This window comes from Prionailurus bengalensis, chromosome C1, assembly GCF_016509475.1.
Source record: "Prionailurus bengalensis isolate Pbe53 chromosome C1, Fcat_Pben_1.1_paternal_pri, whole genome shotgun sequence".
In the NCBI taxonomy this organism is placed as follows: Eukaryota; Metazoa; Chordata; class Mammalia; order Carnivora; family Felidae; genus Prionailurus; species Prionailurus bengalensis.
In genome coordinates, this window is record NC_057345.1 from 166,601,510 (window position 1) to 166,619,710 (window position 18,201).

The 18,201-nt window shown below is 40.9% G+C and overlaps 1 protein-coding gene across 1 annotated transcript in view; it reads right to left on the reverse strand.

The window, feature by feature from the left end:
- PDE11A (phosphodiesterase 11A) overlaps positions 1 to 18,201 on the reverse strand; it is a 367,330-nt gene that overhangs the window by 49,976 nt on the left and 299,153 nt on the right. The window contains exons 14-15 of the mRNA XM_043577142.1: positions 16,349 to 16,439; positions 12,635 to 12,735 (exon numbers count right to left, since the gene is read on the reverse strand). Of these exons, the coding sequence (XP_043433077.1) occupies positions 12,635 to 12,735; positions 16,349 to 16,439 (192 nt within the window). The remainder of the gene's footprint in view (positions 1 to 12,634; positions 12,736 to 16,348; positions 16,440 to 18,201) is intronic.

The following is an 18,201-nucleotide window of genomic DNA, read 5'->3' on the forward strand; positions in this document are numbered from 1 at the left end:
CATGATGAATAAAGTATTAGGATTTTAAATTTTTTAACATTTATTTATTATTGAGATACAGAGAGAGACAGAGCATGAGCAGGGAAGGGGCCGAGAGACGGGGAGACACAGAATCCGAGGCAGGCTCCAGGCTCTGAGCTGTCAGCACAGAGCCCAACGCGGGGCTCGAACTCACAAACCGCGAAATCATGACCTGAGCTGAAGTCGGACACTTAACGACGGAACCACCCAGGCGCCCCTAAAGTATCAGGATTTTAAATAGGCTCTGACACTGCATGTGCATGACCTGCTCCCACTCCTGGTACCCCCCCCCCACCCCCACAGCGTGAGGTTAACATTTATTGGGCCCTTACTACTATGGTCACTTACTACCCACATGACTGACCTCAAGTAGGTTACTTAGCCTCTCTGGGTTTCAGTTTTCTTATTAGTAGGAGGAATAGTAACGGGATCTGTCTTGTAGGGTTGGTATAAGGATTAGATAACATGATTTATGTAAAACACTTAGCAGAGAGCCTGGCACATAGTAGATACCCAATAAGGATTAGCTAGTTATTAAGCTCGAAAGGGTTGAGTTAACTGGTCCAAGGTTGCACAACTGGTGAGTGGCACTGCTGGGATACAAAAGCAATCTGTTGAAATATCAGTTTCCCTGAGTGACAAGGGTGTCCTGGGGCACAGAGGAAGGCACTGAGCTTTGCTTGGAGGGTTGTGGAAAATCATGAAAGTCTTTCTGAAAGAGCTTGCCTATCATCATCCCTGTAGTCATGTGTACCTGATGTCACTTCAATCCTCTGAGTTATTCTAAGAAATCACTAGAAGGCAGACTCTGTGAGGACAAGGGCCTGGCCTCTTTTCTTCACTCCTGGATCCCCGGTGTCTACAACAATGCCCGATGTGTAGGAGTAAGTAGCTCAATAAATATTTGTTGAAATGATGAATGAATGAAAATGATTCCCTCAGAAACCTATTCATTTTATAAAATAACTCTCCAGCCACTGGTTTCACCTCGATTCTAATGGTATAGGACTATTCACAGTTGCTATTTGGAGAGATTGAGATAAGAGAGCAACATAAAATCGATCCAAGGAAAGCTCTGTTAGATTCTTGAGGACTAGATTCCTACCAGACCAAGACGCCAACAAAACACGTTGTGGGAAATTTAAGAACATCATTCCAATCTGATGTCTGACCCTCCTGCCACTGATACTGTTTTATCTGCTGAGAGTATGCTCAGTATATGATATATAACATCTCTGATGCAAAATGGAGACATATTACCTAGGCGGCTAACTCAATGCAGAAAAGAATTTTTTAAAAATGCAAATCTGTGACAGGGCAACTGAACAAAACTGTAAGGGTAAATTTCCCAGCTATGGAAACCATAATAGCCAGAGTTGCTGGTGTGAAAGCCTTAAATCAACTGAACCCAAAATAGGTTATAGGCTTCACATCACATTATAACAAAATTAGATTCCATTGCATCAGGACAAAAGGGATTATCCATGATCCCTGGGGGATGGTGGGTAGAGGAGAGGTGGGAAGAATCTGTAGGGCAAGGAAAAATGTGGCATACTAATTTTATTTTTCCTCCACTGCCTAAAGTATGGCTATTTCTTGATTATTTATTCTGGCCTCCCAAGGTTTGACTATGACCTCAGAAGGTAATAGGACTTTCTGCACACCATAGTTTTGTCAAGTTTAGTCACTGGTGGAACCATGTATATCATACATCTGGTAATATGTTTGGTTACACAAATAATCATATGCTTTAAAGTTGAAAACAAAATACATTTAGAAAATTTTTAAGTTTCTGAAAATTAACTAGTTTGAAAGATCAGGAGATCGGTTAAATCATTTTCCTAAGGCTGCAAAAAGGATTTTGAAGTCATGATATGCAAAGATGACATGACAAGTTTATTATTCATGCTTAAAATGTTTTAAGAGGTATGAAAAATTTCACACCAGAGATAGAAAATGTATCCACCTCTCCACCATCCGGCCCCAAAATAAAGATTTCCCCGTCCCGTCGAGGCCCCTGAGCATCTCTGTACTCTTGCTTTTGCCTCCCTCCCTCCCGCCACAAGATGGCTATTTTCTAAATTTTGTATGAATCATCTTCACATACATCCTTATAATTTTACTAGGTAAACTATCCAAAGTATTGCTCTGTGTATTTTAAAACTGTATAAATGGTATCATTGTAGTCTATGTATTCTTCAGCAACTTGCTTTTCTTGATCAATGTTTGTGACATTCACCCATGTTGTTATGTAGAGTTTTAGGCCATTCCTTTTTAATCCTATGTGGTTATTCCATGTATTATTAAACCACTATTTATTTATGTATTTCCTGATGATGAAGGTTTAGATTGTTTCCTTTTTTTTTTTTTTGCTATTACATAGTCCATATACTGCTGCTATGAACATCCTTATACATGTCTCCTTGTGAACTTGTGTGCATTTTCTCTCTCTCTGCCTCTCTCTATGTGTGTGCACACATACACAAGCATGCATATATACACTTTCAGGGTCATAGAGTGACTTTGTTTTCTATATGTGAGTTTTCACTATAATTATAGACTGTTAGAGGTATACAGGTACCTTTGAGAAACGTGCTGTTTCTCTCATGTTTTACGTGAGCAAACTATAAGGTGAAGGAAGGTGATTCTGGTGAAGGAAGGTGATTTTTCCAGGGTCCCATGGCAGTTATGGGCAGGTCTAGGTAGATTCTAGGCCCCCAGCCTCCCAGTTCTGGCCTCTGAGATCATCTTTGTAAACTGGGTGACGCATGACCCTGTGGACCAGATAGTCTTGCATGCTGAGACAGCCCTCATGAGATGTAATGGCCTTGCAGCCTGCTGTGCCAAGGAAGTGCCAAATACCAAGCACCAAGCCAGGCACCAGACAGAGATCCTTCCATCATCAACAAGGGGATGCTCCACAGAAAAGCTGCAAATGGCCCAGGCCAAGTTGGTGGTTCACACTCCAGGTGGGGTGTATTTCTGACCTTCTCCTTAGCGATGATCATTACAAAGCAACAATGTGAAATCCACTGTGCTTTTGAGAAATGAATTTGCCCACACAGCTGCTCCTTTCAGCATCTATATGTGTGTGAGTATATAGATTATACAGACTCAGCAGCATGAGCATATGTGAAACTGTTAGAAATATGAGCACTTTTAAAAACATAGGACTCCTAAAACGAGCATTTGAAAATCTACAAAGTTATATAATACTCCCTGGATCCAGACTCTTCTGTCATGAGGAGCGATATCATTAACTTCTCAAGCAGATCATTGGAAACCTTGGTTTTCAAGGACAATGGCAAATACCTCAGCTAGTGAAAAGCAACTTACTGGAAAATCTCATTTATAATCAGATATGTTTTTATTAGGCTTTTATCCTGCTCTCCTGACATATGCTCCACTTAGAAAAATAGCGGTCTTTAAAAAAGCATCATTTGAACAGAACTGCTAAAATTACCCTCAAAAATAATTCTAAAGATCGGTTACCGGTCACCCATCACTACACTGAAAATCTTTCCGGTTTGTAATTTATCTGCAAGACACCTTTTATTTATAAAGTGAGAAATCACCATTTCTGTGTATATGCTAATCAAATAACTTTGGGGTAAGTTTATATATCTGTACATGTATATATGTACACATATTCTTCATCTATCTATTCATCTCACTGTTCTGAATCTACTAAAAGTGCATGAAAGTTAGGAAGGTTTTACTCCCAAAATGGCAAATCGTCATTGTGATCTTCTGTAATTCCAGCCCCAGAATTATCAGGCAGGGGTGGCAAGAGTGTGGGGGCCTGGTGGGGGGGGGGTGCAGGGGGGAAGAGATTTGTTCCTTCAGTGTTCTTTAAAAACTTTTTTTAATGTGTATTTATTTTTGAGACACAGAGCATGAGCGAGGAAAGGACAGAGACAGACAGAGACACAGAATCTGAAACAGGCTTCAGGCTCTGAGCTCTCAGCACAGAGCCCAATGTGGGGCTCGAAATTGTGAACCGGGAGATCATGACCTGAGCTGATGTTGGTTGCTGAACTGACTGAGCCACCCAGGCACCCCTCCTTCAGTGTTCTTAATATTCACTCAACAGGCAAATCATATGTCTACAGTTGATTGCTAAATGTAGACTCTGGAGAGATTTCTGGAATTTGGGCATTAAAGCACCAGAGAGGAATAGAACATTAATATTCAGATGTTAACTCTAGTAATTATGACTGATGGACAAAAGTCATATATTCAATTTTGAAGCTGCATTGTCTCCCGGCTTTAGACTAGCACTGATAACACACAGGCCAGCTAAGAACCTGAATGAAATTGTTTGTCTGATGCTGTGCTTCTGTTGCCATGAATAAAACTGGCAAAATGCAGGAAATAGACTAGAATGACTGAATGTTGAGAAGTGCAGAAGATGAGATAACATAGGTCCTAACAGTCGGTTGAGTCCAAGCAGAATTGCCAGGCCACGAGGTGGTTTAGGTGTTGCTGGATGGCACCCGCCCTAATTGCTCCTGTATTTCTTTGGCTATAGCACTCCTCATGCTGCGGCATTACTGTTTTTCTCTCTTTCTTATGGGCGCAGAGCCCCTGGGGTAAGAATTCTGAGGTGCATCCCCAGAAACCAGAACAGTGCCTGGAGAAGTACATAAAGAAGGCAACAATACGTGCTAGTAGATGAATTTCTCATGTTTTATTTAGTTGCAATATCTGTGGATGGGGACATGGGGATGAACCTATGTAAAAGTGCTTCAAAATGCATCAAGAGATGCCAAAATATTTCTTTCATCAACCTGCTGTGGTGCCTGTTCTAACAGTAGAATAATTTCAGTGGGTCAGTTCACTAGGCTCTGTTCAAGTGTAAGAATAGGTTAAGCCTTATAAGTCATTACACCTTACTGTGCGTTCATTTACCTTTTTCTTTCCAACATGGTGGCTAAGTTGAGTGCAGGCAACTGTGGAAGTTGAAAACACCAAACATAGTGGGCTCTTAATAAACATGTGTTGAATGATGAATGAGTGAATATTCCTGTCCGCATAGTAGCAGAAACATTTGTTCAGTTCCTATTGTATTTAAAAAATGAATTGTTGTAGATATTAATCTAATTTTAAAAGGATGGTCAAATTAGAACTCCTCTAACAATCTAAGATAAGTTAGTACATTTTGCTGTCATTATCAGATGCTTTTGAAAAATGTTACTTATTGCCTCCCTCTGGAAAGACAAAGACAGAGATACCATTAGATTGGGCATTTTCCATAATTGCTGATGAATGTTTGTAGAGCACAAAGGGATGGGGAGATTTTTCAATTTGAAGATCAGTCTGATTAATTTAGAGAGCCAACTGGAAAAGCACTGAGCATCCAAATGGATTTATAAAATCTGAATTGTTGGATAATTCTTGGTTTAAATAGTGGTTGAGGCAATGTGGCACGGAGATATGAGCGCAGACAACTTGATGACTTTGGGCAAATTACTTACCCTCTCTAAGCCCACGCACCCTTATCTATAAGATGCAGATAATAATATCCACTTAGGAGGTTGATACGAGAATTCAGTATCAAAAAGTTCATATTTTGAGACATCGTTATGTCAGGCAGTGTGTCAGGTTTGGGGGCTCTAAGAGTGAGATGTCTGCATTCACGAGGCTCCCATTCTCGCGGCGATACAGGGAGATACTATAAGGCTGCGAAGGTGCTGGGCATGGAGCAGGCCCTGCTGGATGACAGATAAGAGTGTTATGTGATCACAGCCTTTTGGGCACGGCTGCCACACTGCTATTGCCGCCCAACAGCAACGCCCTCCATAACCGTATTAAAGGTAAAGAAAGAGTTGCCAACTTCTGATGCCCCAGCTTAGCTCAGGTGCAAACAAGGAGCCTCTCAATGAAGTCTCAGCCCCACCAGACAGGCTCCTGTGCGGCTCTAACCTGAAGCCTCTACTCCACTTCCTGGTGTGCTTGTAACCGGCCTCAGGCATGGGCGTACTCAAGATACTGCTGCCCCTAATGTCTGCGTGTTCCCAGGACTGGCCTCAGTTCCAATGGTTCTATAACCGCAGAGAGAATGCCACAGTACTTACAAACAGTTTGGAGTCCAACTTCTTGGTTCAGATCTCAGCTTTCCATTTGGCATTGTGAGGAATTTACTGAATCTCCCCAAACATCAGTTTCCTCCTGTGTATTAGGAGGTCAACAATAGTGCCTATTCTAATAGGACTGCTCTAAGTATCAAATGGGATAATGTGTACATAAAGCTCCTAAGGAAGCACTCAGGAAACATTAGTCATTGTTTTTATTAATAATCATCTCTTTTGACTTACATGCAGACAAAAGGAAAGGGCATTTGTGACTTCTCTTTGAAGTTTCAACACTTATAATTTTGGACCTCTTCCTCTGCTCCTCCCCTCCCCTGCCCCAAAGCATCATCTTTTATGGTGAAACTTTTATTAAGTGTTCTGGCTGAGTGATTCTTTTATCAGTTACTTTAAGTCATCAAAGTTATCAAATTTCAATTATTTAAATTTACATTATTTAGATTATTGAAATCTTAATTATTTAAATTACAAAATTATCTTTCACATAGGTAATCTCCTTTGACCACCACAAGGACCTTAGGGGTTTGATATGGGTGATATGCCTGTCCCCATGTTGCTAACAAGAAACCAAGGCAAAGAGAGATTAAGTGACTCCCTCAAAGTCGCATGGCTGGTTACTGATAGGGTACATCTAGGTCCTGCTTGAGATGCTGAAATTACTATTTAATTATCAAAGCCTTATTTACTGGAGGGACTCAGAAATAGGCATAGAAATCAATTTCTGAAAATCACTCAGCAGAAACTGGAAAATGTTTCAATGAGTTGGAAAATCAGACTGAACAATTAACCCCCAGGCTTGGGTTGTGAAGCCTAGAAATTCACACTAAGGTTTTTTTGTTTGTTTTATTTTTGTTTTTTAAATCTGTGAATTCTGCTTTTATCTGTCACTTATAGTATGGAATCCCAAGAATACCTAAAACCATTAGAAATTAAATTTACAAGTTTTTGTGGTCATTTTTAAAGGGGTTCCACATTTCTAGGAATCTTTTTTTCCTCTTTTTGGTGCATGGCAGGAGATCTCGCCTGTAGGAATGGATCATAAACTTCTCTTCGAAAGGTCCAGAAGAGCATCTCCCTGCCTGCACTGGCTCTTTCCAGAGTGCTTTCCCTTTCCTAGGGGAGGAAGGCAGTGAGTCTCTTTTTTGATTGACCTCAACAGTATCATGACTTTCAATTTGAGTAGCTATGGCAGAAGAACCAGTGATGCCCCAGAGTCTTGGAGAGAAGTTGTGCCAGGCCACCCCACACCCTCTTGGCCCACATTTCTCTAGCCATTGCTGCACCAAGTTCCTGCCCAGGCTCCCTGGTGCATTGCTTACTTTCTGCCGGGGTGCTGCTCACTCCACGTGTGGGATGAGGACTGCTGGAGAATCCCCAGCTCTCAGGCGTGCACATCCTGAAAGTCCCAAGTCCTAGGAGTTAACACCCATGGAATAACCTTTGCTGATAAAGAATGGAGGTGGGTGGATAATTTTGAGGTGCTGCATCTGAGACTTTTCAGACAGTCCCTGCAGGATCAAGCCCAGGTGACCACTGTAACCACCAACAAGGAAACGCGTCCTGGCAATAGCTTTCCTACCTCCCTAGTCACTGTCCCAGAGCCCTGCTCCTATTCCTGACGCCACTTCCAAAACTATGCTACCTGCACACAAGCCCTTGACTCTAGCTCTGCTTTGGGAGAGGGCACAGGGAACCCATGCTGGTTTGCAAATTAAACTGATTGACATACACCCCAGAAGGTCAATATTCCATAAAATGTATCTCCAACTCGAATGATGACTATTTCTTGATTCTTCCATTAGAGGAGGAATACAGTGATTGTGGAAAAAGCCCTGAAAGAGGAGTGGTTTTCAGTTTAGCCATTAATTAGTTATGTGACCCAAACTACACTATTTAACCTTTTGGAGCTCAGTACCTGATCTACAAAATAAAGGAGATGAATTGGATTACATCATTTCTAACATCCCTTCTAGTCCCACCATTTTATATCTGTGAAATAAATGCATCTGGGTGACAGTCTATAGTGGCTGCTGTTCTCCTCATTAACCCTAGGGATTGTTTTGGCTAAAAATATGGCAACGCTTTAATGCAACTTTAAACAGGCAAGTGAATCAGCCTCCTGAAGGTCTAGATTAGGGAATGAGCAGCTATTCGGAACCTCAGAAGCCAATAATGCTGACAAAAAGAGAACAAGCCGACTTCTTTGGGAGTCAGCAAACAGCAGGGGCTGCAGCGTTAAGATAAGAACAGAGTAATGAGAAAAGGAGTTGCAACCAACTTACTTGGCCGCATCCCAGCGGTCACTCAGTGATTCGACACGTCCCTAACAGGCCTTGATAAATGGACTCCAACTGTGAGATTTTTTTCCCCCTTAGAAGTTACTTGGAAACTTGGCTTGGGAAAATGTTTCTACTTTGAGAAAAATAACACAAAATCCTGAAGTGCCAGAGACAGGAAATAAAAACATTAAAGGGGTATAGGCCTCCATAAATCCCAAATCAAGGAGCATCATTTCAGAAAAAGATCAGCATAGTTAAGTCAATCATGAGGGTCAGAAAACATGCAAAATAAATGGGCTATAAAGCAATGAGATTGTATACCACCATTTATAAGACATACAAGGCATTTATGAGATGTAAGATGTTTATAAGACAGATAACATAGGTATTGTTATCTCTATTTTACGTATGAGAAAAGAGGCTTGGAGAGGTGAATAATTTGTCTGATAACACACAGCCAGGTAGTGGCAGAGCTGGGATTTTTGTTTTGAAACTATATACTAAAATTAATTAAAATTTATATTTATCAAGGTATTCCATGCACATAGTTAACAAATCAAACAATCCTAAAAAGCACATAATGAAACAAAACAATATTTTCCATATTGCTGCCTGTTTGTCCTTTGACTGTATTCCCCAATGCCTTAATTTTATTTATTTTGGCTATCCTATTTTTTTTTTAATTTTTGTTTCAACGTTTATTTATTTTTGGGACAGAGAGAGACAGAGCATGAACGGGGGAGGGGCAGAGAGAGAGGGAGACACAGAATCGGAAACAGGCTCCAGGCTCTGAGCCATCAGCCCAGAGCCCGACGCGGGGCTCGAACTCACGGACCGCGAGATCGTGACCTGGCTGAAGTCGGATGCTTAACCGACTGCGCCACCCAGGTGCCCCTGGCTATCCTATTTTTAATATCAAGAGCTTTTTCTTCTGTGGTTGTTCCTATTATTTTTTTTTCAACTTTTTTTTTTTTTTTTTTTATTTACTTTTGGGACAGAGAGAGAGCATGAACGGGGGAGGGGCAGAGAGAGAGGGAGACACAGAATCGGAAACAGGCTCCAGGCTCTGAGCCATCAGCCCAGAGCCCGACGTGGGGCTCGAACTCACGGACCGCGAGATCGTGACCTGGCTGAAGTCGGACGCTTAACCGACTGCGCCACCCAGGCGCCCCTGTTCCTATTATTTTTTAAAGCATTCTGTTCTTGTTTCATGGATGCAATACATTAGCTGTCTAAAGATATTAATAATCGCTTTGGGGTTTTGTTTTCTTTCTCTCCCTGCTTTCTCTGAATTTCATTTTTTCCCATTTCCTTTGGCTTCTGTATTTCATATGGGAGTCTTTCACAAAGTGTTCTGTGAGCCTTGGTATCTCTTTGTATGTAATGGTCAGGCATTAAAAGGCTGAGCAGCAGTTGTATGTATGTGTCCTCCACACACATTACATGGGACATAGCTATACTAAGAATTGTTCCTTGTTTATATGAAATTCAAATTTAACTAGGATTCTTGTATTTCTATTTGCTAAATCTGACAACCCTGGATTTATGGCTTATGAACTCCTAGCTTCTGGGTGACTGGGCTATGGGTTTTCAATCCAGAGACTTGTTCCATTTCTTTTTATCCCCTGTTCTGGCTCTGTATCTCATTTCTACCTTGTATTTCCCTCAGTCCAGAGTTTGGTCTTTTATTTCTCTAGGGAATAAACCTCTGACTATCTCCAGGGGTAGAGGAAAAAAAGCTAACTGACTATGTTGGGGAAGGACTTTGTGGGTTCTGAGTGTTACATAAACTGACTTTCTATCAATCTTCTTGTCTTAAGCTTTGAGAGTCATATCCCCTTTTCATGGCATTTTTTTTTGTCCCTGGGCTCCTAACTAAGGTCTTACAGGGCAAACTATCTTGCTTCTCAGAGATGTTTTACTCTGTGGGTCCTACTTTTCACTTCTGCTCTGCTAAATCAGTTACCATTTGTTGGTCAGTCTTCCATTTTCCACTTATGTATTGACATCTCTTTTCAGTTGTTGCGTGCCCTCTCTCTTGTAGATTTATGCTTTTATTTTTCTTTAAATTTATTTGGTGTCATTTCAGTGGAGTTTCAGGAGGGAAAGGACACAGACACTTGGGCTCAGTCTACCAGGTTTAAGCAGAATGCTAGAATGTGATTTAAATCCAGACCAGTATACTTCCAAAGCCTTTACCATGCACTAACTCATTCAGCAGAATCCAACAATAAATACCTAGGGCACAGATTGTTAGTTGTCTACTCCAATATCCCTCCTTCCTTTATTAATAATAGAGCCCCTACTTTTCAGCAGGGCACACAGCTACCCAAAGTAAAGACTTCCTTTCCCAACCTTCCTTCAACCTAGGTTTGGCCAAATGACTAAATTCTGACCATTGAAATGTAAGTGCAACAATTATGTGGAGTTTCCAAAAAACTCTCCTAAAAGATAGCTTGCATCACCTTTTGGCCCCTTTCTTCCTTGTCCCTTCTTTCTTTCTGCTTGTTGAAATGTGGACATTCTGGTTGGAGCTTAAGCAGCTATCTTGGACTAAGGTCGAAACCATGTGCTGAAGGTGGCAGCTCGGAAAGATAAAAAGAGCACTGAGTCCCTGATGACTTCATATAGCTACTCTACACAGCTCCAGATTGTGGATCTCCAGATTTCTTCTACGTGACAGAGATGTAGTCCACTATTGTTTTGGGTTTTGTGCCCCTTACAATTGATTCTAATTCTAACTGACACAATAACAAAGGGCAGTTAAGATTTCAAAGGGAGTGAAACAAGCTTCCTAGAAAAGGTGATGGAGGAAATGGACCTTAAAGGAAAATTCAGCTGATGAGGAAGGGCAGGGACAGGATTTCATGCAGAAACAGTATGATTCGGGCATCAGGGCACTGTGTGAGATGTTTTCAAAGTGTAATATGTAGACCAGTCTGGTTAGAGAAGACAAATCATGTAGGAGAGAAGTGGAAGATAAGAAGGGAAAAAGGTTAGGGGCAGATTATGGAGGGCCTTGAAACTTGAACTAAGTTTCCAGGTTGCTTTGAAAGCAATGAAATCACTGAAGGTTTTTGAGATGGAAGTTGGAGATATGTGATTAGAATGTGATGGTTAGACTGAAGAATTCCAGGACCTTCTACATACCTATACAGGTTATACGGAGATGAGGCTAAGGGAATAAATCTGATTTGAGAAAGAATATGTGTTCAAGAACTCATATGTAGGAACAAGGAGAAAAGAAACCTACAAAGAATCCAGAAAAAGAGGGAGAAAAGCAGCTGGATGTTGGGGAAGAGAAGAGGGTAGAAATTGACAATAAGAAGACTGTAAACCTTCAGAGGTCTCAAAGAAGCTAGACAATATCAGAAATGGGTAAAGGAGGACACTGAATCTGAGGACAAGGATATTTCTGGTGACCTGTGAAAGAACAATTTCTGTAGAATATGAAGGTGCACATTGGTCTTCAAAGCGTAAGCAGGTGTTAGGAAAATGTGTTCCATTTATTTATTTATTTTTATTTTTTATTTTTTTGTGTTCCATTTATTTTGAAAGGTAGGCAGTAAAAGAAAGGTAAGTTGAAAAGCAATTAAAGATCTCCATCAGATCAAGTGGAAGAATTTTTTAAGGAAGGGAAACTGGTCTTTAAGAGGAAACTATGCATATTGGTGAAGGAAAAGACTTTCAGGCTGCCAAAAGAGGTGGTTTTGCTTTGGTGGAGCAGGTATCAGGGGAAATAAGAGGGATGGAATTTCTAGCTCAGATGGAGGCTTGAACTTTGGGAAAAAGGAGGACAGCTCTTCTGAGAAAGAGAGATAGAGTAGAGGCAAGAAATGAAGACTTGGATTTCAAGTTAACCTTTCCGCAACAAATCTTTCATTAGCATCATCAACACCATTTTGGATTTCACCAGAAATAAAATAACCAAAAATAGCAATCTTAGCAAGTGTCTAAAATAAAAATGGCCATCACCTAGTTTCAGAGTCAAAAGTTTCAGACAAAGTTCATTAAACAGAAGAAAGCTATAAATCACGTGATGGTAGCCCTGATTTTCTTGTCTTAACAGATACCACCTTAATGAATTTCATTTAGATAAGGAAAACAACAAAAAGTTTAGCTCATTGACACATTGATACCAGTGGTAGAATAACAGGCGACCCCCAATATGGACTTGAAAATTAATTACAAGATGAAATTTTAGATATCCATTTGTCAAATAGATCAAATGCCAATACCTACTCAAAGTACAGCGTGAGGTCTGTTGCTAATATTGACTGCTTCAAAAGCTGCATAAGGTCACTATATTCCTTGGAGGACAAATTAGCAAAGATGTTGTGACCCTGTAATGAGAAAGTAAAAAGTCACAAAAGACAACATTAAATCTGAGGTTGTCAATTACATGCCTCCTATATTTAAAAAAAAAAAAGTATGGGAACATGATAAAAACATTTTTTTAAAAAATTAATGAAATTTTGTGCAAATACAAACAGACCCTCTGGAAAACAGCAAAGCCAGAGAGTGCAACCATTTTTGAGGACAACCACCAAGAGGCACTTTATTATTCTTCATTAGTCCTAAATAGAAGACTCTGAAAATGTTTAAACTTGTGTTACTATGGATATGTTTGTGCCAGTAACTCCATTTGGCTGCCATTTCCTGTGGAATTGTTGAGCGTAGAAATTGACAAAATATTTGAGAATCTTTCTGACCCTAAATTTTTTTTTTTTCAACATTTTTTTAAAATTTATTTTTGGGACAGAGAGAGACAGAGCATGAACGGGGGAGGGGCAGAGAGAGAGGGAGACACAGAATCGGAAACAGGCTCCAGGCTCTGAGCCATCAGCCCAGAGCCTGACGCGGGGCTCGAACTCACGGACCAGGAGATTGTGACCTGGCTGAAGTCGGACGCTTAACCGACTGCGCCACCCAGGCGCCCCGAGAATCTTTCTGACCCTAAAATGAATACTAGTTTCACTAATAAAGACTTAAGTTGGCATTTTGGAAGCACTTGCTATGACAACAAATTACTTCACGGAGGAGAAAGAAACCTTAGACCAGTGGTTTTTAACTGAGAGTGATTTTGGCAATATTTAGAGACTTTTTTATCATCACTCTGGTTGGGCATGCTATCAGCATCTGGTGGGTAGAGGCCTGGGATGCCGCTGAATCTCTGACAATGCATAGGATAGCCCCCACAATGAAGGTATACCGGCCCAGTGTGTCAACACTGCCGAGTTTGAGAAACCCCGAGTTAAATTGTGAAGATACATCCTAATGAAGTGTGTGGTAGATTAAATTCAGTATGTAATTACTGAGTCGCTAGAATGTATAAGATAGTGTTATTGGCATAGTTCTTGGGACTGCTAAGATGACTTTTACCTAGGAAAATTTGTACCTGTATCTCCATACCTTTGGAAAGCACACTTCTTTTCATCAAAATTTGTTTTAGCTACATTAGACAGTTCTGCGATATTTTTAGTAAAGTGAAACAATCCTGTAAATTCACTTAACTTGCTTTGAAAGTCAGGGGCTTTTCATTTATCAAGTTTTCTTAGCATGAGTTATGAACTCAAAAACATGTGGCCTGGGAACCGGAGGGGTTTTAAAGTTGGTGCTGAGAGCCAGAAGATAGTATGGAAGGAAGGGGCAGATGACTGCCTGAGAATAAACTATTTTCCACTAAGAGGTAAATTAATTCTTTCAGGGAACCAGAATATCAATTAGCAAATTACTTCTTACCAGCTACCAGATGATAATCTCCTTCCCTGAGTTAATTTATCTCATTGGGTGAACCCTCCACTCCTTTAAGACTAGAGTATATTGGTTCCACCTGGGACCAGGTCCAATATTAATAATAATTTTCAAATGAACTCTTCCAGACCCTTAATTCAGCCATTAAGAAGAAGACAAGTAAGTAAAGGTAGACCAAGCCATAATTCTGCCCAGGTTTCTTCGCCTGAGCCTTCCCCCATGGATCAATCATAGGTTGGTGCTCTGGGGCCTGGAAGAAAGTGGTTGGAAGCTGTGGAAAAGTCATCACCTGGATCCAGACAATGGCTAGCATCTCCCAGTGAAAGAAAATAGCTTTATGAGTAAGTTACAGTCAAAACTATGTGGAGTTCAGGAGAAAGCTGGTCTGAATTTGAGGATCTTGATCTTTTTGTGAGAGAGTGCGTTTTAACAGTTTTAAAGAACATATAGTAACTGACACAATTTACAGCTAACAGAGTGATAAAGCTAGCCAGATAGGCTTTGATAAAACAAAACAGTTAATTTGCAGTCAGTGTATTGTTTACATGCAAATTGGCCTTCTACAGTGCCTCAAGGGTTTGGTCCCTGAACCAGATTTGTGTCCCTGAAATACTGCTTCTACTGTCATTTACATTTATGGAGGAGTGGTACTGATGAAAAGAAAACCAAGTGTGGAGGGAGAAAGGTCTGGAGTAGCTTGCCTCAGGCCTCTGCCTCATTTAAAAAGCAGGGTGCATTTTTGCCTTTCTGATGCGCAGGGCAGGGGTGTGTGTGGGATAATAGCCAGACCAGAACCCACACAACAGTTGCTCAGGATGAATTTCCATTGTCATTATTCTGTGTTCTTTACAGAGAACCCCGGAGTGAAGGACAGCCAATGTGTTTTATTTGTATGAAGACAAATTCTGAGTTAGTGGGGTTTGTTTTTCCCAATGAGACAAACATATGACCTTCCAAGAAAACCCTAACATCCTGTTTATAATCCCCGTTATTACAAAGGTGGGAGTTTCTGGGGTCTGAGGTGTAAACTCATCATATTGCCAGTACAGAAAAGACAGTCTGCACCCAAGCTCCAAGCTCCTCCTAACCCTCCCTCCCTCTTCCATAGCGCTCAGCTCAAACATGGCTTCCACAGGAAAATTCCAGAGCTGCAGAGGCTGGGATGATGGTTTCTGTCAGAGTTACTGAGAGGCTAACCCTTGATGTTTCATTCCCAACTGAAAATACATCTCCCTCAGCGGGTTTGCCCTTCCCCAGTTGCATTCGGGTTCCAGAGTGCTGACTCTCCTTTATGGGGTCGAAGAAGGCTTTTGTGATATTGCAAAAGACATGCTTTCTCAAGATAGGCTGGAGGGAAAAAAACCCTCCATATTTAATGATGCTATTCCAGCGAAGCAGAGCCTTAATGATGATAATAATAATAATTAATGGCACAGCTAGAGAACTGACAAATAATGGGGAACAGATGATCCCTTCTTGGCCTCAAAAAAAAAAAAAAAAGTCTGTACGCCTGCAGAAAATTAAACAGATCCTTTCCTGGCAATTTAAAACTCAGATGCCTCAGCCGGAGTCAGTTAGTGGTTTTTCTTTTTCTCTGTGGAGAGCTAAAAGTACACAAGTCCAACTATGTCTAACTCCTGCATTGCGACATGAAGCAAAATAAGGCATATGGCTTTAGCCTTGGGTCTCAAGTTTAGCTGCAATTCTCACTTTCAGACTGCTCCGACCAGCAATTTTGGGTTCTTTTTATCTTTCATAGCTTTCTCAATTGTGCTAATAAAGTATAATTTTCTCACCTTGTTTCTATTTCTACCATCTTGTAAAATGGCTTCGACTTTTGCAAAATGGGAATGTGGGCCACTCACTACTTGGGTCAAGTCACTCTGCCAGTGGCTTCTGTGCTCCTTAAAGAAAATAAGCCCATGCTCTGGTGACAAGCTATAAGCTGTCTTTTCTGCTAAGTGAATCTGAAAAGTCTCCTTACCAATCATGAAACCCAAATGAATCAGCTCAGGAAGAACTGAATAAGGTTCTTGGTCAGGCATCTGAAAGGATTTTAAAAAGCCACCAAGAAAAGCAATAGTTTCGCCTAAAAAAACTTGTCTCTTTTCTCTGTATCTATGTGTGGCACTACAAAGAAAGAAGGAGCAAACATTGTTGTATTGGTTTTCTGAGAAGGGGAGCAGAGTATTAGGCCTGTACCTCACTTTGAAGGATCATCACAGCATGGTTAAAATGGTGATGCTCCAGGGTAGCAGAAGTTCCATACAGTTGGGCCAGGGCAGAGCCGCTCCTGAAAGAGGAGAGAAGCGTGAGTGACCAGGGCCCTCCACCCGCCAACGATTCTCCCATGCCATTTCTTTGGATCAGACTGCTTTTCCTGCTTTGGCAAAGGAACACGAGCATATATATTCTTAGGAAACCGGGTACTTCACTCATCCACGAAGTAAACTTTTCGAAAACCTTCTATGTGTTAGGCTAGATCCCGTGGATGATAAAATAGATAAGACACAGGCCATGTGGCTAAGAAATTCAGATGAGATGTGGTCATAAGATAAATAATGCACATAACACAAATACCATAGAAAGCGTTCCATGTCCAATCGAAGTGCTTCAGATGTTCCAAGGACAAAAGACAGAATTTGTAGCTTAGGGGATCAGGGTGCACTTCATGAACTAAACTGTATGTAGCTTCCGAGTGTTCACAACAACTAACTGTCCTATACCCAATGTATTTGCCTTTCCAGGGGAAAAGCCCTTGGGAATATTATGCAGAGTCCATTGAACCACTTTACAGGTAAGGCTGACAAGCTTCTCCTCTATGATTTCCCAGCTCACAGTCCCACTGTATCTCAGAGTAGAACTCTGGAAAGTTCCCTGGATTTGGAATCAGACCCTAGCTCTTGGAAAAAGCTTTGGACAGTTACTTGGGTGCTTTAAGGCTCAGTTTCTTGGTCTCTAAAATTGTGAAAATGCTATCTACCTCCTGTTATTTATGAAAATGTAATAAAATACTTGGAAGTGCTTATCATAATACATGACATGTAGTAGACTGCAGTCTATTAAATCAATTAAAACCCATATCAATTTCCATTTTAAATACTTGAAAAAGTTACTTTGAATTATCTGTAAATTCTGCTTATGCAGAACCAGTTAATTCTCAATAATATCAGTTCAGCAAAGTGTTCATTGGACATGTTCAAGTGTGTTCATTTCCAGCTCTTGTGGAAGGATTAGGATTTAGAGCATCTTAAGAGTCAAGAGAGATCCAGAGAATCCTATGGTTTAAAGGGCAATCACGGCAATCAGAGTCCCTGTGTTCTTTCCTGCTCATTCCAGGGAGTTTGGACATCAAAAGGGCAATTTGGCCTTTTCTTGGAAATGCCGGAGACTGACAGCTCACAGTCTGCACTGCTAATGAGAGGAGCCAAGAACTGCATATACGTGCAACATGAAGGATTTTGGTCCTAAGCTGCCCTCCATCTCCACTGTGAAGCAGCCCAAGATCACAGCCAGATCAGGGGCCCAGGGGCCCATAATCTTGGAGAGACTCAGAGCTGACCACATGCTGGAGAAACACAGGGTTAGGTTCCATAGGTATCATCATGAATAGAGTTGCTAAGGGGGAGGGTGGTAACTACATTTTAATCAGGTATGTGTTGTTTCTTTAAATCTTACCTTCATCTATACCATTTAATAAGTGCAAAATTGTTAGGCTAATCTTAGTAACCAGTGATCAATTAATATTTAATTTTAGTTAACTATTTTCTATCAGAGTTCCTTTTTATGAAAATACATTTTTCAAAATGCACACTGGGTGCCTTTGTTTTGGATTTTGAAATTCCAGGATGTTTTATGTGCATATCATATAGCTGATTGCCTGGCATGGAATAGGTGCTTAAAAAAATATTAGCTACTTGGTGGGGCGCCTGGGTGGCTCAGTCAGTTAGGCATCTGACTTGGGCTCTGGTCATGAACTCATGGTTAGTGAGTTTGAATCCTGCATCAGGTTCACTGCTGTCAGCGCAGAGCCACTTTGGGATCCTCTGTCCCCC